This window comes from Pelodiscus sinensis, chromosome 30 (genome assembly GCF_052426305.1).
Source record: "Pelodiscus sinensis isolate ZL-2025 chromosome 30, ASM5242630v1, whole genome shotgun sequence".
NCBI classification, from domain to species: domain Eukaryota; kingdom Metazoa; phylum Chordata; order Testudines; family Trionychidae; genus Pelodiscus; species Pelodiscus sinensis.
The window spans coordinates 5,415,610-5,440,922 of record NC_143081.1 but is presented as its reverse complement, the minus strand read 5'-3'; the positions used below and the strand labels follow the sequence as shown (position 1 = coordinate 5,440,922).

Genomic DNA, 25,313 nt, shown 5'->3' with positions numbered 1-25,313 from the left:
TGGTGCGAGCCCTGCAGGAAAAGCTTTAACACCCCTGCCAAAAGCTTTCCCCTCCCCCAGTGTGTGTCCCAGCCCCGCTCCCGACCTGCCACAATCACAGGCCTCCTTCGGCTACAGCCCAGAACTTTCCTGCCTCCCACCTACCCTCCCTTCCGCTGTTTGCAGCTGTCTGGAGCAAATCCAACCTGTCTCCCTCTGCCGGTCAGACCCGGAGGGGCCTCTCGGCTGGACAGACCCTCCCGCTCCGAGCCCCCTTTGCACAAATCCCCGCTCCAGTGACCGGCTCCTCCTGCTTCCCCTTTGCCACCTTCGCCTGCAGTTTGTGTGAGCCCGGGTTACCCCCTGGATTGATTCCAAATCCGCATTCCCCGCCCGCACCTGGGGAGAGGCTGCCGGAAACACCACGCTCGCCAGCCGGTGACTTGTAACCCTCCGGTGAGAGTCCCAGCCCCGTGCGGCCCTGTGACCCAACCCCTCCCCACTCACTGACCCCCTGCCCCGATGTCCGCACGGACAGGGCCCCGGAGACCCTTTCCCACGACGGGATAACTAGATGACAATCGGGATCTAGATTCAATACAGGGGAAAGGGCTCACACCCGGCAGCTGCTTCTCTCCCCTTTAACGCGCCGCCCCGGAGCTTATCACTGCACAGACACAGCGAGGGACGGTCTGAACCCGCCTTAAGCCGGGCCAGAAATTCAGTGTTAAGGGAAGGAAGTTGGGCCCATTATAAGCAGCGGGTCATGCAAATAGGGGAGAGAGGTTCCTGTTTAAATCTGTCTCTCTTTCTGCCCAGGCTCCACCCGCAGAGACAAGCCGCAGCTACCTGGGTCTGCGCAGTGACCAGCCAGTCCCCGGAGAACTTTTCCCTCCAGCAGCAGGGACAATGCGACTTTGGGTGGCAGCTGTTTTCATTGTAGCAACTTTGGAAGGTATTTTATGCCCCTGATTCAACGTCAGAGCCAGAAGCCCAGACAATTATCGCTGGTTTTATACCGGTTCTTCTAACATCCCTTTATTCGCAGGTGCCCGGTCCCAGGAGCTGGTGGAGTCCGGAGGGGATGTGAAGAAGCCCGGAGACTCTCTGCGCCTCTCCTGCAAAGCCTCCGGCTTCACCTTCAGCAGCTACTGGATGAACTGGTTTCGGCAGGCTCCCGGGAAGGGGCTGGAGTGGGTGGCTCGTATCAGCAGCGGTGCTGGGAGCAGCACGTATTACGCGGATGCAGTCAAAGGCCGCTTCACCATCTCTAGGGACAATCCCAACAACCTGCTGCACCTGCAAATGACCGGCCTGAAGCCCGAGGACACCGCCCGCTATTACTGTGCGAGAGACACAGTGACACGGACCCTGCGGCTGCTCGTACACAAACCAGAGCTGCGGAACTTCCCGCGTCCGCCGCACGGGGGCAGCAGAGACACGCGCAAAACAGCTCTGTCCGGGGCCCGCCAGGATGCAACGCTCTGACGTCACGGATTAACTCTTTCGTGTCCGTAATACGCTGCCCGCTCACCCCCATTCTGACCGGGAAGAAAGATGCAGTTCGTGCGGTGCAGGGACAATCCTGGAAACTGTCTTCAAACCACAAATAAACAAACCTCCTGTCCCCAATGCCGCACTGCGGGCAAAACAATGGCCAAGTTGCATGGACCTTAAGGACAAAGCGATAGAAATGGTCCCCATGCTCACCAATGGGACAGAGCCACACGGGGCAGGAAAGTGTCACATTTGACCACGAAGCTGGAATCCGGGGAAAAAATCCACATTTATTCAGGTCACCTTCAAAACGGGGCTGTCAGGCCAGGGACTGGAGCCGAGATCCTGGAGCCAGTTCGCGGTTATACCCCTGCTCCGCCCACCCAACGTGACCCCCCTCCAGACAATGCAATGAAAGCGCTCGGAGCCCAGTTAACGTGTCACAAACCCTCCTGCCAGCGTGCGGTTATCGGGAAAAGAGCCTCGGCCAAAACTCTTCCAGAAACAGAGCCCCTTGTCCTTGGGAATATCAGGCTGAGATTTACAAAGATCTCTAGGGGATCTGGGCGCCAAGACACCCCTTAATAAGGCAATAGGGACACCTAACCGCCTACCTAGCTACCTACCTGTGCCTCCAATCCATAATCAATAACCAATAAGCACACGTCAATAATCAATAACGGTTGAGTTTGGGACGCATCAGTCATGTGGGTTGGAACAGGGATGGGTGCGGAACAAATACCATAAATTGAGATTTTGAAACCGCCATAAAGATTTTAATACCCACATTCATCGTTTGTAATGGGAATTGGGTGTCTAAAAACTCAGACAGCACACTGAAAAACCTTCCTGCCTCAGTTTTCCCTCTTCAAAATGGAGATAACTGCCCCTCCTTACAGCACAGGAGGATGGTGCGGGTAGATTCTTTTTCACACAAGCTGATCAACTTCTGCTGTGAGGAGGGGAACAGAGGGACTTGGGTAAATCTGGGAAGGTGGGGACAGACGGGAATTAACTGTGTTTTTATGATTAACAGGTGCCAGCTCCCAGATACAGCTGATCCAGTCTGGGGCAGAAATCAAGAAGCCTGGAGAGTCTGTGAAGCTGACATGTAAAACCTCCGGCTACACCTTTACCAGCTTCTGTATCAACTGGGTGCGGCAGGCTCCCGGGAAAGGCCTGGACTGGGTGGGATACATCTGTCCTACCGATGGTAGCACTGGCTACGCCTCGGCCTTCCAGGGCCGATTCATCATCACCAGAGACAACTCCATGAGCACGGCCTGGCTGCAGCTGGGCAGCCTGCGGGCCGGTGACATCGCCACGTATTACTGGGCTCGTGACACAGTCTGAGGGGCCCTGGCTGCTGACGCCTTTTAGCCCCTGCGGGCGGAGAGCGAGCCGGGGAAAAAGGGCGCTACTCGGGGTGGGCTCCGGAGGGAGGGAACAGCGGGGAGGAGCGGTGCTGAACGGAACAGCCGGGCATTGGTCGCTGTGGGTTCCAGCCGGAGGCAGCTCTCGAGAAGGTCTCCCTGACTCAGGGGTTCCAGGCTCCCTTCGTACCTCCAGCAGGTCTCACCAGGGAGATTTGGTTCCAATTCTGGTTGCTCAAGTCGAGACACTTTTTAAAAGGCGGCTCCGGGTGCGGGCCCTGCCTTCCTCGGTTTAATCGCTTCCTGAGGCACAGAATTAAAACGGGAGCAGTCAGGCTGGGAGGCGGCTAAAGCCAAGAGCCCCGTTCCGTTGTGTCAGCCTCCGGCCAGGGGGTCTCAGATCTAGTCTCTCAGTTTCTGTCCTAAAAACACTACCGGCTTCAGTGACATATTCCTGCAATAATCGCACCCACCTGCCAGCCACCAGCAGGAGACACCAGCTGACCAGCAGGGGGAGCCCACGAGCTGCAAATACTGGACAATTCGCCCGTCTAGACATCTTCAGGGGACTTAACTACAGGACTGTCCCGTTAAAAACGGGGCGGGTGGTCACCCTATTTACAGAAATGTATTATCGTGGGGGAGGGATAAACTCAGGTGAATGCGACAGGCGGTGCCAGCAGGGGGCGCTCTCAGGCAGGGCGCAGAGGCAGAACGACAGGCAGCCAGTAAGAGACCAGGCAGACTGTGTGTGATAGAGGGGTCAGGGTGCGGGGGTGAGTCAGAGGTTTGTGTCACCCCTCCCATGGGCACCCCAAAGAAGGGTTCCTCAGAGGGGGGATTTCAGGCTGCGGTGCTGAAGCCCCAAATCCCTGCACCTGCAGTGGGGCTGAAATGTTGATCCCTGGCAGCCCCTTCCATGCTGAATTCCCAGCGCCCCCCAGGCTGAAGCCCCGAACCCGGTGCAACCCTCTGAGTTTCCAGCACCTCTCCAGGCTGTATCCGTAACCCGCAGTGCCCCTTGAAGTCACAGTACTCGCCCCCCCCATTGAATCCCTTATCTGTGGCGCCCCCCTGAATCGCCAGCACAAACATCCTGTCGAAGGCCCAGTCCCTGCCCCCTCCCACCTCCCAAACCATGAATGCTGCGGCCCAAGCCGGGAGTGGCAGGGCTGAGTCCTGCAGGCCCAGTGCTTCCTGTAGGGGGGAAGCCTCCAGAGCCCACGGGCAGAGTTGCGGGGCTCTCTAGCAAGTGCAGCGCAGTCCCGGGAGAGCCCCACAGCTCTTTGACTCCCTGGGACCGGCCAGGTCAGAGGCAGGAGCAAAAGCCACGGGAATCGCTCCCCCGTATCTAGTAAAATCTCCTGTAGGGAAAGTGCCGCGTGTTGATCAGCAGGTGGCGCTGTTGCTCCAAAGGGACCGACTAGCCCAGAGAAGAGCCCCCTGCCCATATATAGATCGATGCTCTCCCGAAGGCCTTGGGAATGTGAAGAAGCCCGGAGAGTCTCTGCGCCTCTTCTGCAAAACCTCCGGCTTCACCTTAAGCAGATATTGGATGGGCTGGGTCCGGCAGGCTCCCGGGAAGGGTTTAGCCAGATTCACGGCTTGACCACATACTATAGTGACTAGGTAAAAGGCCGATTCACCGTCTCCAGAGATGACCACAGCAGCCTCCTGCACCTGCAAATGACCGGCCTGAAGGCCGAGGACACCGCCCGCTATTACTGTGCGAGACACAGGCTGGTTGAAATACTCAGGCGGCAGAATCGTTCTTCCCTGAGCCGCGCGGGGGCAGCACTTCCACTGGGAATCCTGCGCCAGGCGCAGCAACAAAGTCCTCAGGCTCCAGCTCCTTAGTGTCTGTGTGATCAGGTCTGAACTTGCCACTGCTGGGAACGCAGATCTCTGCTGTATCCCCGCGGGCAGCAGGAAAACATGAGCAGAGAAGAGCAAAGGGCGTTTACAAGTGAAGTGCGGAAGCTTTTGGGGGATTGGAGTCAGTTCCCAGGTCCAGCTGACCCAATCTGGAAGCAAGCATTTCTGGAAAAGGGCTTTTGCCTGAACGGGAACATCAAAGCATTTGCGCAAGAAGCACTGATTTTGGACAGTAGAACGTCAGTGCTTTTGCGCAAAATCAAGCGGCCAGTGTAGACAGCTGGCAAGTTTTTCTGCAAAAGCAACCACTTTTGCGGAAAAACTTGCCAGTCTAGACGCAGCCCTGGCCAATATAGTTGCTCTCTCGTGCAAATACTTTATCACAAGAACTCTTGAGTTAAAGAGTATTTCCGCAAGATCATGCCAATGTAGACGTAGCATTTGTGCACCCTCACAGCTACAAGCCTGCATCTTGCTCACAACCTCAACCCTCCCTCTAATCCCAAAACTGTCCTACCTGGGGACCCCTTGGTCAGCATCCTCTTCTATACTTCCTTCTGCATCCAGATTCCCTCCCCGAGCTTGCACCTCTCACCCCTTCCTCGTGCGTTTTTTGTGAGGTACAACAGCAGTGGCGAGAGCATGAAGAGCCAGGGCAAAGTCATTAAGCTCCCTTTCCCTCCCCTTTCCACCCTCCCGTGCAAAAAAGGGCCCGGGGAAAAGTTGTTAACCAAAGCAAAACAACAACAACAACAAAAACCCCACAATCCGTGCCCTGGTACAGATATACTATCATCTATTTTCCACCCGAACGGCGATGGTTTCTTTTTTTCCCAACAACTTTGTGTCAGCAATTCACACTGTCTCCACTGCTATTGTGGCTCCTTGTCTGGAATGGTTTGGCCACCCCGGTGTACTGTCTTCTTGGACCGGACACATGCATCCTGCTTGGTTGGCTCTCAGCGCAGAGCCAGCCCAATGCACAGGTCGCACAACAAACACCTGCACCTCTTTCTGAGCTCAATCTTTCCAGATCTTTTCATTTTGTGTAGCCACCACTTCATGCCCCTGCAGCCTGTTGGTACGTCCCTGGGGCCATCAGCCACTGGTCCTAAATATCACGGAGCGAGGGTTTTGAAAAGGTCCCTGCACCCCCATTGCTCCCAGGGCTGTGACTCTGCAAGCACAGGGCAGGAAGGTCAGAGACACAAGTGGAAATAGAACCTTCTATTTTGTAGGCTTTGACTCTAGCCCTACCCTGGCCCATGCTGCAGCTATTCCATTGTCACCTTAGTAAGCCAAAGAGTATCTTTGAACTCTTAATTTCCTGCACATTTTGCACAGGGCGTCCTGAACCTCCCTGTTTCTCAGGGCGTAGATGAGTGGATTGACCAGGGGTGTCAGGACGGTGTAGGAGACAGAGAGAACTTTCTTGAAGTCGCTCAGGAGGTCGGTGGTCGGGAACATGTAGGCAGCCAGGAGAGTTCCATAGTAAATGCTCACCACAATGAGGTGGGAGGAGCAGGTGGAAAAGGCCTTTTGCCTCCCGGTGCTGGAAGGGATTCTGAGGATGGTGCTGATGATGCAGATGTAGGACGCCAAGATGAGCAGGAAGGGGACCAGTATTAAAATCAAGCAGGCTGCAAATGCCAACGTGTCCATCAGCAGAGGGTCATTGCAGGAGAGTTTTACAAGGGGAATAAAGTCACAAAAGAAATGGTCGATACCATTGGGGCCACAGAAGGTTAACTGGGATATTGACACTGTGGTTATACCAGAAGCAATGAAGCCACTTAGCCAAGATGCCCCAGCAAGCTGGAGGCAAGACCTGCCACTCATCCGGGCTGCATAGTGCAGTGGGTTGCATATGGCAAGATACCGGTCATAGCACATCACTGATAGAAGAAGGCATTCTGTGGCTGCCAGAGCAGCCAAGAAATAATATTGTGAAAGACACCCGGTGAAGGAAATTGTCCAATCTCTAGCCAGGAGCCCGGCCAGCAGCCGGGGTAGGAGGGTGGAGCTGTAGCAGATCTCCAAGCAGGACAAGTTGCCCAGGAAGAAGTACATGGGGGTGTGAAGGTGTTGATCAGCCACAACCAGCACCAAGATAAGGCTATTCCCAGCTATGGTCACCAGGTAGATCATGAGGAATAAGAGGAAGAGAGGAAGCTGCAGGCCAGGAAGATCCCCAAATCCCAGAAGGACAAATTCTGTAACAGATGTTTGGTTTCCTTGTTCCTGGTTTTCCATGGGGTGTGTCTGTGAGACAGAAACAGGGTCACTGCGAGCAACATTCATTACAATATGGCAGCCTTGTCTTCATCGCCTGCCTCTGCCAGCCCCGGCATGGTAGCGGAGTGAGGAATGTAGGGCAGGGAAGGGAATCACCGTCTGTGGGCCCCAGGGACAGGTTGAGTATCTGAGAGAGGGCGGGTGAAACAGACAGTGTCTCTCCACCCCGGGAATGTCTCAAGAGATAGCACTGAGCACTCAAACCCTGCAGAGCTGGGCTTGAATAGGGGGTACAGACACTGGTTCAGACAGTCACTGCCTGGTGGGTAAAAGCCAAGTGAGGGAGGGGCCATTTCACTGGGGAGCTGGGCCAGGAGGGGATATTTGACAGTGGGCTCCAGCAGAGAAACCAACCAAGCAAATGGGCCTGGGACCTGTAAGGGCCGGTGTGAGGGGTTTCTCCTTGGCCTGGCCCCTGGTTCTGCTCCTTTAGGCAGAAAGCAGCAGGGCACAGTCTGAAGAGCAGACACTGAGACTTGTATTGGGCCTTCGTCCAAGCAGGTGGGTTCCCAAGCCCTGTGCACCAGTCAGGCACATTTCTGTGGGCCGATAGAGTTTTCCTCTCCCCCGGCTACCGCGATTCACCCAATAGACCCCTTCCTGTAACCCCCAGCCGCAGACACTGATGGGCTCCCCCGTCCCTCTGCTATGTTTCAAACTCCCATGCTGCAGAGCCCTGCCTGGGTCCCTCTTCCTCATTTCCCTATTCCTGGTGCCCCACCCCCCATTCCCAACCCCTTTCCCACTCCTTCTTCTTATTCACAGGCCCAGAAACACCCACCGTGCACCCCCCAGTCACACCTGCTAGACGCCATGTTCCATTCGGAGGGGCCATGAGTTAGGATCTGCATCCCACCGTGGGAAGGAGAAGGAGGGAGGCTGAGTGGGTCAGCATTTCTCTGGTCACTGAGTCTTTGAGCTCCCCGCCAACCTTGCCCCTCCCATGTGGCTGCAGGGCCTGAATCTGAGACACAGACGTGGGGCAGTCGGGCAGGGCCATCCCACCAGTCCCTGTCACACTGTGAGCTCTGTCCCAGGTCTGCCTCGAGGGGCCCACAGGCTCCGCCTGGTGGTGGGAACGTGGCACCACATCACTTTTCCCGTTGTCCCGCACACGTCTGGGGGGAGGGGGGATGCAAGTGTCTCAAAAGTTAAACCCCCAAGAATCTCTCAGACTCACAAACTGGCTCAGATGCTAATGGGGGGGGGGGAGAAACCCCTCCTTGAACTAGGCAGCAAATAGCAGCTCCCAGTCCTCCCGCCCTTTGACATTTACAGTCTGTTCTAGGGTGCTGGGTATTGAAGACAGTCTAGCGGAGAACAACCAGAATGATTGAGGGGCTGCAGCTGCCTCCTTCTCCTCCTAGCCCTGGCTCTGGATGGACCCTGCCTTGAGCTAGAGCAGCTTCCATCCCTGCACCTAGCCCACGATGTTGTGCCCTCCCCCTCGGTGTTGCAAGGGACTCGCTGTATCTCTGCTTTCACAGGTGGGGTCTCCTCACAGCCCCGTGTTGGCACTGACCTGCCCATCCCCTACCGCCTGCCCCGGCTGGTTCCCCACAAAGGTAAACAATTAAACTGGTTACAAATGGGGAAAAGACATAAGATCAAAGATTAGTCCATAAGATTGCAGGAAATCCTTTCCGCCAGGCCGGCCCCAGCCAAGGTCTCCTCCCAGGCCTGAGACAGCAGCGATTCCCAGCTCTGTGCTCCCTGCCTCATCCCGCCCCCTCTTCATGGCCCTGCGAGGGCCACCAGGCAGGGAAGGACTCTCACTGTGCCGCAGGGAGGGGAGTGGAAAGCAGGCCCAGTGTTTGCAGGGCTGCCTTGGGCGCAGGATATCAGCTGGGAAACTAACACAGAGAGGCACAAATTAGCCAATAAGTTCTTGGACTGCACTGAAGACAACTTTTTATTTCAGAAGGTTGAAAAAGCTACTGGGGAAGCTGCTCTAGATTTGATTTTAACAAATAGGGGGGAACTGGTTGAGAATTTGAAAGTAGAAGGTAGCTTTGGTAAAAGCGGTCATGAAATCATAGAACTCATGAATCTCAGGAATGGTAGAAGGGAAAACAGCAAAATAGGGACAGTGAATTTCAGGAAAGCAGATTTTGGTAAGTTCAGAGTAGATAAGGTCCCATGAGAAGCAAGACTGAGGTGAAAAACAACTGAAGAGAGTTGTCAGTTTTTCAAATAGACATTATTAAGGGCCCAAAAGCAAGCTATTCCACTGCATAGGAAAGATAGAAATTACGGAAAAAGACCACCTTGGCTTAACCAGGAGATCTTCCATGATCTAAAAATTAAAAAGGAGTCACATAAAAAGTGGAAAATAGGACAAATCAAAGGATGAATATGAGCAAGCAATAGAGCAATGCAGGGGCAAGATTAGAAAGACAAAGGCACAACATGAGCTCAAACTAGCTGCAGACATAAAGGGAAACAAGAAAACTTTCTATAAATATATTAGAACCAAGAAGAAGACCAAGGACAGGGACGGCCCATTGTTCAGTGAGGAGGGAGAAACAGTAACAAGAAACTTAGAAATGGCAGAGGTGCTTAATGACTTCTTTGTTTTAGTCTTCACCGAGAAGTCTGATAATGAAGGAATGCCTGACATAGTGAATGCTAGTGGGAATGGGGTAGGTTTAGAATAGTGTTTCACAACCAGTGGTATAAGTACCCTCAGGGGTACTTGAGAGAAGTCTGGGGTGTACATCAACACAACTGAAATCTGGAGAAAACCAAATACAAATTAGATGGGGCTACTCTAAGGTGGGTGCATAACTGTCTGGAAAACTGTTCTCAGAGAGTAGTTATTAATGGTTTACAATCCTGCTGGAAGGGCATAAGAAGGGGGGGGTCTGTTTTGGGACTGGTTCTGTTCAATATCTTTATCAACAATTTAGATACTGACATAGAGCCTACGTCTACAATGACACCCTTTTCCGGAAAGGCTTAAAACAGAACAGTTTTCCATTATAAGTATTTCCGGAAAAAGAGTGTCTACATTGGCAGGATGCTTTTCCAGAAAAGCACGTCTACATTGGCCACGGACGCTTTTCCGGAAAAAAGCCCCAATCGTCATTTTGGCGATTGGGGCTTTTTTCCGGAAAAGACTACTGGGCTGTCTACACTGGCCCTTTTCCGGAACAGTTTTCCGGAAAAAGGACTTTTGCCCAAGCGGGAGCAGCATAGTTTTTCCGGAAAAACACTGACAATTTTACAGTAGATCGTCACTGCTTTTTCGGAAATTCAAGGGGCCAGTGTAGACAGCTCGCAGCTTATTCTGGAAAAGCAACTGCTTTTCCGGAATAAGTGGCCCAGTGTAAACTCAGCAGAGAGTATACTTATTAAGTTTGCAGATGATATGAAGCTGGGAGGGGTGGCACGTGCTTTGGAGGATAGGATCATAATTCTAAATTATCTGCACAACCTGGAGAAATGGTCTAAGGTAAATAGGACAAATGCAAAGTCCTCCTCTGAAGAAGGAACAATCCGTTTCACACAAACAGAATGGGAAGTGACTGTCCAGGAAGGACTCCTGCAGAAATAGATCTAGGGGTCATAGCGGACCACAAGCCAGTGTTGTCTTCAAGTCATCATTGTCAAGTCACAAACAATGAACCCCAGGCGAGTTTCAAGTTGAGTCACCGAGGCAACTTAAGTCAGACTTGAGTCAACAACTCTGCCACGAGCTAAATATGAGTCAACACTATGACAGTGCTGCAAAAAAAGCAAACATGATTCTGGGCTCATTAACAGGAGTATTGTGAGCAAGATAGGAGAAGTAATTCTTCCACTCTTCTCTGCAGTGATTATGCAGTTCTGGGCACCACAGTTCAAGAAAGTTGTGGAGAAACTGGAGAAGATCCAGAGAAGAGCGTCAAGAATGATTAAAGGCCTAGAGAACATGACCTATGAGGGAAGACTGAAATAACTGGGCTTGTTTAGTTTGGAAAGGAGAAGACTGAGAAAAGACATAATAGTGGTTTTGAGGTATCTAAATGGGTGTCACAAGGAAGAGGGAAAAAATTGTTCTTCTTTGCCTTTGAGGATAGGACAAGAAGCAGTGGGCTTAAACTTTCAGGCTACGTCTAGACTGGCATGATTTTCCGGAAATGATTTAATGGAAAAGTTTTCCGTTAAAAGCATTTTTGGAAAAGCGCATCTAGATTGGCAGGATGCTTTTCTGCAAAAGCACTTATTGCAGAAAAGCGTCTGTTGCCAATCTAGAGGTGCTTTTGTGCAAAAAAGCCCCGATCGCCATTTTTGTGATGGGTGCTTTTTTGTGGAAAACAAATCTCTGTTGTCTACACTGGCCCTTTTCCTCAAAAGTTTTTCGGAAATAGACTTTTGCCCGAATGGGAGCAGCATCGTATTTCCGCAAGAAGCACTGATTTCTTACAGTAGGAAGTCAGTGGTTTTGTGGAAATTCAAGTGGCCAGTGTAGACAGCTGGCAAGTTTTTCCGGAAAAGCAGCTGATTAAACACTGGAATAAGTTGCCTAGGGAGGTTGTGGAATCTCCCTATCTGGAGATATTTAAGAACAGGTTACATACACATCTATCAGGGATGGTCTAGACAGTACCGGGCCCTGTCGCAAGGGCAGGGGACCGTGTGCCGGACACCCCGTTGCCAAGCTGGGCTGGTAGCAGTGCAAAAGGGTGGGGGAGGAGAGACACGTTCCAGAGAGTGCGGTGCCCAGATCCCAGGGTGATGGGAACAAGGGAAGTTGTGAGCTAAAAGCTCTTGGCTGATCTGAAATCTTCTCCTTTTGGGTGGGAGGGTTGCTAGAGACCAGAGTCCTGTGCCCCATGAACACCCCCCCCCCCCCCACTAGTGTCCTACCAAACCCACGTTGCTCCACAACCCTGGAGCACCAGGCTGCAGGGAGGAAACGGCTGATTTACCTCCAAGGCAGGTCGGGCAGCAACGGGATCCCGGCTCCCACCTCCGCACGCAGCGTCTCAGGGCCAGAGGCAGGTTCCTCCGCCCAACTCTGCCCGGCGCGTTCCCCTGCGCCCCGGCCCGGTCAATGGAACATCAGAGCCCAGAGCAGCGACTGAGGCTCCTTCTCCTTGTCCAGTGACGTGCCCCACGCCACAGCCCTGCGTCAGTTGGGGAAAATCTTCTCTGCTGAGCTGTATAGCCTGGTGCGGGCAGGGGCCGCCTCCCCGGGTGCCAGTCCCACGGGGAACGTCACCGGCGAGGAAAGTTGGTGTTTGGTCTGTTTCTAGATGACATCAGCAGATGCAAACTTCTAGTCTCAAAGGCAAAATCCCAGGGAGGGGAGAAACTTTGAGCCCTAAAGCAAATCCCTCTGTGGCGGGCGAGGGCTGCGCTGGCTCTCAAGAAATAACACGAGGATCCCAGGAACACGCTGTGTGGCTGAGTTTGTCAGAGCTGCCTCAGTGGTTTAGGCACAAAATTCTCATCCAATTCCCTTAAGCGGGTTTGACAATCTCAGCTTGGTTGGCTGAGCTTGCCCCGTCTGGAAACAAACCTCCTGTTGCCCTTGGAAAGGAACAGCCAGGTCCCTGTCCTGTCAGCGTCTGTAACAGTTCAGTTCAGGTGTCATTTTAATGAACATCTAAGCGACTGGGGAGCTTGGATCCCAATTTCAAAGGGGCTTCATCGCTAAGGCTGAGCAGTCTCTGCCTCGCTGAAATTCAACTGATTCATCAGACACTTTCGAGATTCACTGAAGTGTGTGTGAAAATGTGCCCCACAGACGCTGATACTGAGCCAGGAAGGGACAGGAAACTTCTAGGCTACATCACCCACATTCAGCCACTAAAGGCAGATTAAAATGGGGTATAAATGGTCATTAGAGCCCGTCACCAGAGGTGGCGAATGGAGCCATGTCCGACACTGCAGCGCTTGACAGGCCGGCTGGTTGCTCGCTAGTGACTGTGCTGCTCTGGGGTCCCTGCACCTCACTGGAGGTCAGTGATGAACCCAGGTGGTTTCTGTCCCTGCTCTGTGCTCTTGGTTCCAAAACCCCCAAGGGGCTGTGACTGGCCAGGACTTGGCTGTGACAGTGTCAGTGTCCATGAGTCATTTTGAAGTCAAGTGGCAACTCAGCAGCTGAATGGTCAATTGTCCCCGGCTGAGGAATGCAACTAGCTTCCCATGATCTGTAGGAAAGGGGAGTTTTCCCTGCCACACCTCAGCACCACACCCAAGCAGGGCCTGGGGTCAGGAGCCTGCCTGAGAAGTGAGAAAAGAAACCTGTGGCCCTGGCCCTGTTCGCCCAGCTCTGTAGAAGCCTCTTGCGGGGAAATTGGATATGCCAGACCGAGTCTGCAGCTCCTGCTCTGTCACCCTGGTATTGGCCACTGGGCTGTACGCCAGGGAACTAACTCCCAAAGAAGTTGAACTAGGGGCCATCAAATGACATTAATAGGAGGCAGCAGGTTTAAAACAAGCAAAGAGAAGTTTTTCTGCATGCAAGGCACAGTCAACTTGTGGAACTCCTTGCCAGAGGATGGTGTGAAGCTCAGGACTTTAACAGGGTTGAAAAAAAGAGCTACATAAATTCATGGAGGATTGGTCCATCATTGGCTATTATACAGAATAGGCAGGGATGGTGTCTCTAGCCTCTATTGTCAGGGGCTACACATGGATGACCTCATTCCAGGAAGTGTAACAGTTAACTCGAACTAAGGACTTAGTTCAAGTTAATGTTTCACTGCCGTGTGTAATCGTGGGTAGTTAATTCGGACTAGGGGGATTGAAAAATGGCAACCAGATGGGAAGATGCAAATCAAGCCCGAGATATTAAAATCCCGGGCTTCATTTGCAACTTCGAATGCCTACATTAGACTCCCTAATTCGAACTAGGGGGCTAGTGTAGACATACCCTTGCAGAAGAAAGCTCTGATGGCCATTTTAGCCATAGGGCTTTCTTGTGAAGAAACCCCTGTTGTGCAACCACACTGCCTTCTTGCGCAAGAAAACTTACACTTGTAAGAAAAGAGCATAGCTCTTGTGCAAGAGGTCGTCTTTTACTAAGCCGTAGTGTAAATCTTCTTGCACAACAGTGGGTGGGCAGTGTGGACACTCTGCAGAAGAACGGCTCTTCTTTTGCAAGAACCCACAGGTTTAGATATAGCTTCAAGTGTGGGAAGAGAGGGCTTCTTGCGCAAGAGCTACACTCTGTTCTAACAAGTGTAAGAGCTCTTGTGCAAGAGGGCTGTGTGGACGCGTGGCAGGGGTTTCTTGCGCGAGAAATCCCTATGGGTAAAATGGCCATCAGAGCTTTCTTGCACAAGTGAGCATCCACACTGCCATGGATGTTCTTCCTCAAAAGCACATGGCAGTGTGGACGTGTTCTTGTGCAAGAATCCACCAGTGTAGACATAGCCTGGGAATGGCTGGGGACAGCTGGCCCAGGGATGGAGCAGCAGAGCCAGGTCAGACTCACGCCTGCTCTGGTCCCACGGCCCTCCTCACAGCAGCTGGCAATTACAGCAGTGGCTCAATGGTTTGAGGTGCTGCCCCTCAGCTACAGACTCTGATGCCACAGCTCCCTGATATTGATCAATGGGAGCTGCAGGAGTGGTGTCCGCAGGGAAGGACAGCGTGTGGCGACTCCCTGCTCTGCCTCTCAGGGGCTGCAGGGACATGCCAGCCACACCCAGGAGCAGCAGTTGCCACGGGGATAATGACTCCAGACGTGGCAGGTTTGGCATTTTAGAGCTCACTGCTCAGAGTCACATTTAAACAACCCAGAGAAATGAAAGTGATGTCTGCACAGCCCAGCCAAACCCAAACTAACCCACTTTGCAAGCAGTGAAAGTGGTAACCTCCCCTCCCCCCCTTCCCATCCCCTCCCCGCATACATGATGGGACCAGAGACGAGAGGGAAGGGCAGTGTCTGTGTCTGTGTGTGTGAGAGAGAGAAATGACAGAGACACAGACTGTGAGCGTGGCAGGGATTTGCATTGCCAAGCTCCCGCCATCCCCTTCTCCTGAACCCACACAGAGAGGGGGGAGGAGGGACACCCTGACATCAGCTCCTTTCCTCTTCCCCCTCCCACACCTGCCCAGCAAGCAGGAGGCTCCCAAGGGAGCGCTCCAAGGCAGAGGGCAGGAGCAGCACGACAGTGGGTGGACGAGCAATTTTAGTGCCAGCACTTGAGAGCTTCCTGGCCAAACCAGTCGGGATCCCCTGCCAGAGGCTCCAGGATCTACTGGTAGATCCCCATGGACTGGTTGGTCAGCACTGATTTAAGGGAACTGTGTTTCTGGCTCCTGGGTACCAGCAAAGTCCTGCAGAAGCTTTTCGCTCCCCCGTTTGGACAATCTAAATATCAGACTGACAGTTTGGGGGACTGTCTGCCCCCTTCGTTGCCATTTGCCCCAGCAGAGCAATCCCAGCCTGGCCCACTGGGACCCCACTCAGCGTGTCCTGAAGTTTGTATCCTCTGATGTCTTCACACTTTTCATGACTGCCCAGCACCAGCCTTTCCCCCGCTGACTGGTTTTGTCTCCAGAGCTTTGGAGCTAACAATGCCCAGCGGGACTTGCATAGAGGCACTTGCCTTCCATGTGCCTTGGCTAATTGTCTCTTTTGCTTCCCCTGATGCAGAAAAATAGTTCAGTTCCTAATTAAACACTGGTTTACATGTTGGGAGAGTCTTGTCCCAGGCTGTTCCACTGTCCTCGCACCAACCCCTTCTTCATAGAACTCTAGCACTGGAAGGGACCTCGAGAGGTCATTGAGTCCAGTCCCCTGCCCTCCCAGCAGGACCCAGTACATTCTAGACAGTCCCTGACACGTGTCTGTCTAACTTGCTCTTAAATATCTCCAGAGATGGGGATTCCACAGCCTCCCTAGGCAACTTATTCCAGTGTTTAACCAACCTGACAATTAAGACATTTTTACTAATGTCCAACCTAAACCTTCCTTGCTGCCGTTTAAGCCCATTGCTTCTTGTCCTATCATCAGAGGCCAAGGAGAACAATTTGTCTCAGTGCAGTGTAGAGCGGAAGAATGACTTCTTGTGTCTTGCTCACAACACTCATGTTCATGCATCGCAGAATCATGTTTGCCATGTAACACTGCTGGCTCATATTTGGCTTGTGGTCCATTACTTTTGAGTCATTTCCTATTCAGTATGTGCGAAACTGACTGTTGTTTCTCAAAACAGTAAAACTTGAAGCAATGCATTTCAGGGGTGAATTTGATCTAAGAAGAGTTTTGCAAGTTTTTTTTTTTTACTTTTGCTTTCAGGAAGGTAAATTAATTTCAACCTCAAATATATTTTTCACTTGCGAGGTCACTGAACACCTTCATTCACACAGGTACCCTGACACACACTCATTTGCTACAACTCCTACAGTTTGTGTGCTTAAGAATGCAATCCATAGAAGTGCTTGCAAAATGGATAACGAATTGGTGACTGTTGAAGGGAAATATTTTCCAGTGTGTTCTCAGAACATTCTTCCAAACTTTGATGGGGGGAAAAATAATGAAAAAAAAATAAAAAAGTGAGAAATTAAAAAAAAATAATTAATCACCGACGTCTGTTTTCAAATTACAGAGTGGGATTTCCAAAGATTCCTATGGGATTTGAGCATCTGAATTCCATGGGAGGTTTGTACATAATTTCTTTAGGTTTTTTTGAAAATGTGATCCTTAAAGAAGATGACCATTTTTCTGTTCAATTTGTTTACATAGCTCAACAAGTCCTAGGAAACTTTTTCCATTTGTAATTTCCCACTGGTATTGGCAGAGCCCAGATGAAACCATCCCACTTTAAAAAACGTATTTATAGAACGGATGCAGGCAAAGTTTATTTCCCAGATGGGCAGAGGCAACATGATAGGTAGAGCAACAAAGACTGACAGAGAGTAATTTGGAAAATAAGAGAGGCATTTACTTAATTTTTGATTACAGCATCTGAATCACAGCCAGTCTGAAAAGGTGAGATCTGTATAACTATGCAGACCTATTCCTACGCTTTGATGTTCCATGGCTCACAATTTCATGGACAAGAAGGGACCGTTTTGATCTCTAGGCTGAAATCCTGTGTAACACTTCACTGGAAAAAAACTCCTACAGCAGAACTTTTAGAAAAAAATCCACTTTTAATTTAAAAGCAGTCCATTATGAGGAATCTATCACAATCCTCTGTAAATTGTTAATTATCTTCAATGTTAAAACGTGCATCTTATGTCTAGTGTGAATTTGTCTTCTTTCAACCACCATTCAGTGCGGCATTTTTGAATGTCTCTGTTAGAAGAGCCAATTTACTCCTGATGTAGGTGCTACGTACGAGCAACCAAGACATTTCGGAATGGATTGAGTTCCTTGAGTCTGTCACTACAAGGCACACGTAAGTGGCACTTTGGCTGCTGTGTTGATGTTGTTGCTCAATTAAAGAGAAATAGAAAAAGAATTTAGCAAGGAATACAGAAAGGCGGAGGAAAAAATGTAGCAGTGAAGTTCAATCCAAACAGATTATTTAAGAACAGGCGGAGAGAAGACTTTGCGGGGAACAGATTTCTGAGAGTTCAAAACTGCTTCATCTAGCAAAAAAAAAATCCCCTGGTTGGAAACTGAAGTTAGACACATTGAAACAAGAGGTAAGGTGCATGTTTTAAAGAGTGGGAGTTGTTAACAATTGAGTTAGGGTTAGGGTTGGGATGAAAGAGGTGGTAAATATGCCGTCATATGAACTGTTTACATTGAGTCTGGATGTCTTTCTTGAATATATCCTCTATTTAAAATCCAAATTGTGGGTTGAGTTGTGAAATTACCATACAGTGGTATGGTTTATGTGATGCTGAGAGAAGATTCAATCTTTATTTGGCAACTAATTTGGGGGCAGAAAAAATGAAAGGCAGTCCGAGAGGGGTAGCTGTAGGGCACTGATATTTTTACACATTGTATTTTCCTGATACAATGAAAGTACATCTTTTAGAATAAATTTGGAATCATTAAAAGCTTCAGAGTTTCTGAGGTCACACATAGTGGTTGTATTAAACAGGTTTCTTGTCACTGATAAAATATTTTATTCTCTACATCTATCATGGTGGGATTCTGAATATATTTTCATGGAAAGGTTTGCCAGCCTTGAAATGCTGAAAAATATTGTTCCGTGTAAAGCGCATGAGCGGCAATGGGGCATTTGAAAGTGTTTTGTGTGAGATGTTCTAGGATGAGTCTTCAGGAAAAGTGAGTTTGAAAAAAAATCTCCAGGGTCCTGGTGAAAAACCAGCAGAACATGAGCCTCCGACAGGCAGAACTGAACCTGGGCATGCGGCAGGGGTTCTGAACCTGGGGTCCATGGACTCCCAAAGGGCGCATGTAGCCCTGTCAGGGGGTACGTGATGTTCGCGTATGTTCAAGTATAGGTAATTTATTGAATTTAGTTATAAAAAATATTATCACCCAGCGGGATAGGTGATGTGTTTAGCTGAGACCAAGGGGTGTGTGGACCGAAAAGGGTTCAGAACCGCTACTGCTTGAGGAAAAGAACAGCTGGGTCCCTGCTGAGGCTGTAGAGCGAGCTCATTCTCGCTCACTCACAGTAGGCGATGTCAGTGCCACTAGCTGGGACAATGAACCACACCCAGCAGGTGTGGGGGTCACCCTGTGACCTAACAGGCTGAGTGCTGTCTTGGCTGTTAAATCAGGGGAATAGTTACTAGGAGAAGAGGTGTCCTTTCTCCCCTGTGTTTGGCACATGCGGAAATCCCACGTCCGGTTTTGCGGTGCCCATCTGAAAAAAGCTACTGAGAAATTAAGGCGTGTTCAGAAACGAGCCACAAGAGTGTCTGAAGCTCTGGGAAGTTTCCTTGCAGTAACAGTCTCCAGACGCTCCTCTTAGCAAGGAGAAGCTGGCTGGGTAATTTAATCCTGGCCTGTAGGTACCTACCCGGGCAACACAGAGCTGGGTCCAGCAGATCGAAATGTCACGCGATGAAATGGCTGGAAGTGGAAGCTAGAACAACAGAGACTGGAGCAAAGGTTCCCAGTGTTGATACTGAGGGGAGTGAGCCATCCGAATAACCCACCCTGTCCTGTGGGGGATTCTCCTGCTGTGCTGAGATTTAAATCAAGGCTGGACGCGTTTCTGGGGCAGAGGTGGGCAAATACTGGCCTGTGGCTGGGTTCGGTCTCTGGGGGATAACCCCTGTAGGCCCCGGCCCCACCACATTTACCTGCACCACCTCAGGTACGGGGAACACAGCATCCATTGGCCATGGATCACCATTCCTGGCCACTGGGAGCTGCGATCTCCAGGACCAGTGCAGGTGCAGGTAAATATGGCGGCGGCAGCCCAGCAGGGGCTGATCCTGGTGAAATGGCCCAGTTTTAGTGCCCACCCCTGCAGGAGATGATCATTCATGATTTCACAGACCATCCATAACTGCACAATTTCGATGTTTTTCTTCTCCCCGCTTTTGAAACTGTTTCCAAGCCCCTCGTGTTTTATTGCCCTCTCGGCACCTTTTCCATACTTAGTGTAGATTTTTTGGGATAGGACAACCACACCCGCTTGCACATTCAAGGTGGAGATGAACATACAATAATTAAGTCTAGTTTGGTTGTACTTCATCCGTATGCTACCTACAGTACCAGGCAGGAGGTTCCTTTGAATGCTGAGTATGGGGAAGGGCTCCAGTATTTCTAGTTACATCAAAAGCAAAACCTGTGGGTCATTCCTGCTTCTTCCCTCCCATCATTCTTCTTACTAAACCCAATTTATAGCAAAGCGAGACTTGGTGATTCTAGTCATATCTACCAATCAACTGCATATCATGTACGATACCTATTATGCCAATATTTAGGATACATTTTGCTGGGCCAAAATATTGCAAAAGTGCTTAATTAATAGTTTTCCGGATGTCTCTGGAATTTTTCTTATAAAAGTGGGATGCACTAGGACCAGGTTGTTTCTGGTCCAAGTGCACTGGTCTCGCTGTCCTGTACAAGTTATGCAAGATTGGGCAGCACTCCTGACTCTCCCCCACCCTCTTTGGCCTTATTTGCATGTGTCCATGAGTTCCCCAGAGCTGAGTCACACCTAGGCTTTGCGAGAGATCCAAGGACCGGATGAGGAGGAGAACCGGGGGCCAGGCCAAAGGGAAGCTCCTCACCCGGCTCTTACAAGTCCCAGGCCTGTTTGCTTGGTTGGTTTCTCTGCTGGAGCTCCCTGTCAAATATTCCCTCCTGGCCCAGCTCCCCCTCCCTCCTTCAGCTTTTAGCTACCAGGCAGTGACCGGAGTGACTGTCTGAACCAGCGTCTGTCACATCTGTCAGGGAGTCTGTACCCCCTGTCCAAGTCCAGCACCACAGGCTGCCATATTGCAAGGAATGTTAGTTATTGCTCCCAGTGACCCTGTTTCTGTCCCACAGACACACCCCATGGCAAGCCAGGAACAAGGAAACCAAACGTCTGTCACAGAATTCATCCTCCTGGGATTCGGGGATCTTCCTGGCCTGCAGGTTCTTCTCTTCCTGCTCTTTCTCGTGATCTACCTGGTGACCATGGCTGGAAACGTTGTTGTCATAGTGTTGGTTGTGACTGATCGACACCTCCACACCCCCATGTACTTCTTCCTGGGCAACTTGTCCTGCTTGGAGATCTGTTACAGCTCCGCACTTCTGCTCCAGCTGCTGGCCGGGCTCCTGGCTGGGGACTGGACAATTTCCTTCACAGGGTGTCTCACACAATTTTACTTCTTTGGTGCTCTGGCAGGCTCAGAATGCGTCCTCCTATCAGTGATGTCCTACGACCGGTATCTAGCCATATGCAGCCCACTGCACTACACAGCCCGGATGAGTGGCAGGTCTTGCCTCCAGTTTGCCGTGGGATCTTGGATAGGCGGCTTGCTTGCTTGTTGTATAACCACAGTGCCAATGTCCCAGTTAACCTTCTGTGGCCCCAACGGTATCGACCATTTCTTTTGTGACTTTATTCTCCTTGTAAAACTCTCCTGCAATGACCCTCTGCTGATGGACACGTTGGTATTCACAGTCGCCTTGATTGTCTTACTCGTCCCCTTCGTGCTCACCTTGGGGTCCTACATCTGCATCCTCAGAACCATCCTCAGAATCCGCTCCTCCACCGGGAGGCAAAAGGCCTTTTCCACGTGCTCCTCCCACCTCATCGTGGTCAGCATTTACTATGGAGCTCTCATGATTGTCTACATGTTCCCAACCACCGACCTCCTGAGCGACTTCAAGAAAGTTCTCTCTGTCTCCTACACTGTCCTGACGCCGCTGGTCAATCCACTCATCTACGCCCTGAGAAACAGAGAGGTCCAAGAGGCCCTGTGCACAGCTTGCAGAGAATTAAGAACATAAGAACTTCCACACTGGGTCAGACCAAATATCCATATAGCCCAGGATCCTCTCTGCCAACAGTGGCCAGTGCCAGGTGCCCCAGACGGAGAGTACACAAGAGGTAATCCTCATTGATCCCTCCCCTCTCACCCATTTCCAGACAGAGACTAGGGACACCATTCCTATCCATTCTGGCTAATAGACATTCATAGACCTAACCTCCATGAGTCTTGCTAGCTCTTTTTGGAACCCTATTAAAGTCCTAGCCTTCACCACATCCTCTAGCAAGGAGTTCCAGAGCTTGACTGTGTGCTGAATGAAGAAAAACTTCCTTTTCTTTCTTTTAATCTGCTGCCTATTGATTTCATTTGGTGACCCCTAATTCTTATATTTAGGGAATAAGTAAATATCTTTTCTTTATTTGCTTTTTCCACACTAGTCATGATTTTATAGACCTCTATCATATCTCCCCTTAGTCTCCTCTCTTCTAAGATGAAAAGTCCAAGTCTTTTTAATCTCTCCTCACATGGGAGCCATTCCAAGCCCCTCCTCAATTGTGTTGCCCTTTTCTTTACCTTTCCTAATGCCAATAGATCTTTCTTGAGATGAGGAGACTACATCTGTGCCCAGTACTCAGTTAAGGGTTCTAAGATTATGGCCCATCGGGTTGCGTAGGTGAAAATGGAATAGCTGCAGAACGGGTTGCGTAAGGGAAACCCGAGGACACCGCCCGCTATTACTGTTCCGCACACACAGCGACACAGAACCTAGTAGAGATTCTACAAGTACCCAGCCTGCACTTCCGCCTTGCGCCGCCTGGGGGCAGCAGTGACCGTGCGGCAGTGTCCTTGCAGTGAGCGGTCTGCAGCCCGCAGACACCGCCCTGTATCGCTGCTCCAGATACACACAGTGAGAGGGAACCTAGGAAAGCCTGGACTGAAACTAACCGCGCGGAGAACCGGTCTGGCGTTACTAGCCCCAGAGAGGAGCAGCCGCCAGCCCAGCGTCCCTCTGCCGCGGGAGGTGTTCGCCTCGCCAGGTTGGAGCGGGACCCATAGACTCGAACACTGGAACTGGAAGGGCCCTGCAAAGATCCTCAAGCCCAGTCCTCTGCCCTCACGGCAGGACCAAGCACCGTCTAGATCCGCGGTGTCCAGCGAATTCTGAACTTGCGACCTAGCCACACTCAAGCAGCCGAAGAGAGATTAGTGATGAGCGTGTTGCACACTACGGATCTAGGTGCACTTAAAAGTAGACGCTGTCCCCGAGGCTTTAAACTCACAACTCTCGGCGTATAAGGCCGATACACTGGCCCCTGAGCTGTCGATGTATCTAGGAGTTCCTTTATCATGTCTCCGACAAGTGAGTGGAACGCCATCCCCTGCCCAGAGCTGCAACCATAGGAGTGGCCACGTTGGGTCAGACCCGAGGTCCTTCTAGCCCACAGTCCTGTTTGCCGGCAGCGGCCAATGGCAGGTGCGTCAGGAGGAATGAACCCAACCGGGAATTAGCAAGTGGCCCGCCCCGCTTGCCAGATACTTTGCAATCGACGGGCAGGGGCACGTCTCTGTGTCCGGGTCGGTGCCCGGGGAACGTTTCCTGCCAAATGTCTGTTCCAGGTGCGCTCGGGCGCCTGCAGAATTCCGGGGGAGCCGAGCCGGGCAGGGAACGGGGGAGGCTCCGTCCCATATCGGGCCTGGCTCCGGAATTTATTCCGCCCCTTGGTCTCTAGGGGGCTCAGGGAGGCGGAGAACGCTGGATTTCCCCGAGTGACTTAGGCCTGGAATCTCAAAGGTGCCCGAGGGAGCCAGGCGCTGCCCCGCTGCCCCGTCCCACCACGTCCCCCGCGGAGATTTCAGTCCCAAGGGAGGAGGAACTAGTGATTTCAGGAGCAGAAATGCCACGTGGGTTGGAAAACGCTTCTGGCAGCAAAGCGCCGTCAGACACCGCCCTTCCCCGGGCTGATACCGCCCGGCGTGTGAGCCGGGGCCATTGCTCCCAGGGCCTGGCTGAGCAGACCCTGACTGGGGGTCGAAGGGGGGGGGGAGCAGGGACAGTCCCAGACTCGCTGACCCCTCACTCCTGCAGACTGATCGCTGATTCCTACCTGCGCCCGGACAAAACCCGCCTCAGGCTGCGGGGGAGAAATTCTCTGGCAGGGGGCGCTGGTGAGTCGCGGTCCGCACGGGGCAGGCGTTGGGAGTGTCGCAAAGAAGGGGCCGGGGTAGAAATGTGGGTTCCCCAGTGAGGGGGAGTGTGACGGGGACAACGCAGGTGCCTCGCTGCCGCTGCGCATCCCAGTCCGGGTGAGCGGCCAGAAATGGGCCAGCGGCTTGGGCCACTCACCGCATCGAACTCACCGAGCGCAGCGGGAAGCGATCGGGGGGGGGGGGGGGAGTTACAGACACGGTGCGAACTGGGGCTCGCGTGTCCCAAGCGGCGTAAAGAAGCAGGAATCGCACTGAACCGCCCGGAGCCCCCTGGCCTGGAGCTGCAAATCCCGCCGAACCTGACCCGAGAGGGGAAATGTTCGCACCTCTGGGGTCCCAACAAACACGGATCCCCCCCCCCCCCCCCCAGTGAGCCGAAACCCACTAACGCCTGGGAAAATATTCCCCTTCACCACAGCCGATCCCCAGGAACCCCTAGACATTCATGACGAGCTAAGTGACGTCATTTCTCGGTGTCTCCCCAGAGCTGTGAGAGCCCATCGGGACCCCCCGCGCTGTGCCAGGCGCTGCACAAACACACCGGGAGGGGGACGGAGACGGAGACTCCTGCCGGAGAGTCCATGGCAGTGACTCGGCTCGTTCAGGGAAGGTGTTTGTGTCTCTGATAAGGCGGGGAATATGCAAATAGCGGTGACAGACGCCTGCTTAAAATGGTCTCTCTCTGCCTAGGCTGCACCCGGAGAGACAACCCGCAGCCCCCGGTGTCTGTGCAGTTACCTGCCAGCTCTGCCCCTCAGCAACTGGGAACATGAAATTTTGGGTCTATTTAGTGTTCGTGGTGGCAGCTTTGCCAGGTATTTTCTAGCTAAATACACTGGAGAGAGGGACGGAGATTTTGTTTTGCATGTTTGATATTAATGCTTCTGTCGCGCCTTTGTTCCCAGGTGCCTGGTCCCAGGTGCAGCTGGTGGAGTCCGGAGGGGATGTGAAGAAGCCCGGAGACTCTCTGCGCCTCTCCTGCAAAGCCTCCGGCTTCACCTTCAGCAGCTACGAGATGCACTGGGTCCGGCAGGCTCCCGGGAAGGGGCTGGAGTGGCTCGCTTATATCAGTGGCAGTGGGGGTACTACACGCTACCTTGATGCCATGAAAGGGCGATTCACCATCTCCAGGGACAATCCCAACAACCTGCTGCACCTGCAAATGACCGGCCTGAAGCCCGAGGACACCGCCTGCTATTACTGTGCTAGATACACAGCGACACGAAACCTATTGACGCTCCTACAAAAACCCAGGCTGCAGAACCCGCGGCCGCCTCGCAGGGAATTGACTGTAGCCTGTCGGGGCTCGGCTGCTGGGTAGAGCAGGCAGTGGGCGTGACAAGGGGAGCTGCTGTGCGCTGGGACATGGCTGAGCTAATGTAAGGGGACTGTTACCCCTTACTAAAACTCTGTGGGAGTTTTTGGTTTACCAGCTTCAGAAGGGGAAGGGTTCATGAGACTGACAGACCCCAGAGACAATGGAAAGCAGTCAACACTCCAGCTCAGCCTGACTGACAGGTTGTAAGTGGGGATTGTTCTGGCTCTGGCTCTGAACAAACAAGCTGTGTGCAGAAGAGGTCCTGCAAAAGACAGAGATCTGAAAGAGGAGTACTAGAAGAAGTCCTGCAGCGACAGAACCAGACACAGACAGGCCAAGCAGTGCAGACCCTGTGTTGAGCAGCAGACTGGCAGTGCTCAGAAAGCCAAAAGGAACAGAGAAACAACACAAGGAGCTGGAACTGGCCAAGCAGCACAGCCTGCAGCTGGATGTGGTGAGCT

The 25,313-nt window shown here is 51.9% G+C and overlaps 2 protein-coding genes across 2 annotated transcripts in view; both read right to left on the bottom strand.

The window, feature by feature from the left end:
* Positions 1-25,313, bottom strand: part of LOC149521034 (leukocyte immunoglobulin-like receptor subfamily A member 3) — a 1,043,054-nt gene that overhangs the window by 656,309 nt on the left and 361,432 nt on the right. The window lies entirely within an intron of this gene.
* On the bottom strand, positions 6,015-6,977 carry LOC142821233 (olfactory receptor 10A4-like). Its single transcript, XM_075912080.2, has one exon. The coding sequence runs from the start codon at positions 6,975-6,977 to the stop codon at positions 6,015-6,017; it is 963 nt and encodes a 320-aa protein (XP_075768195.2).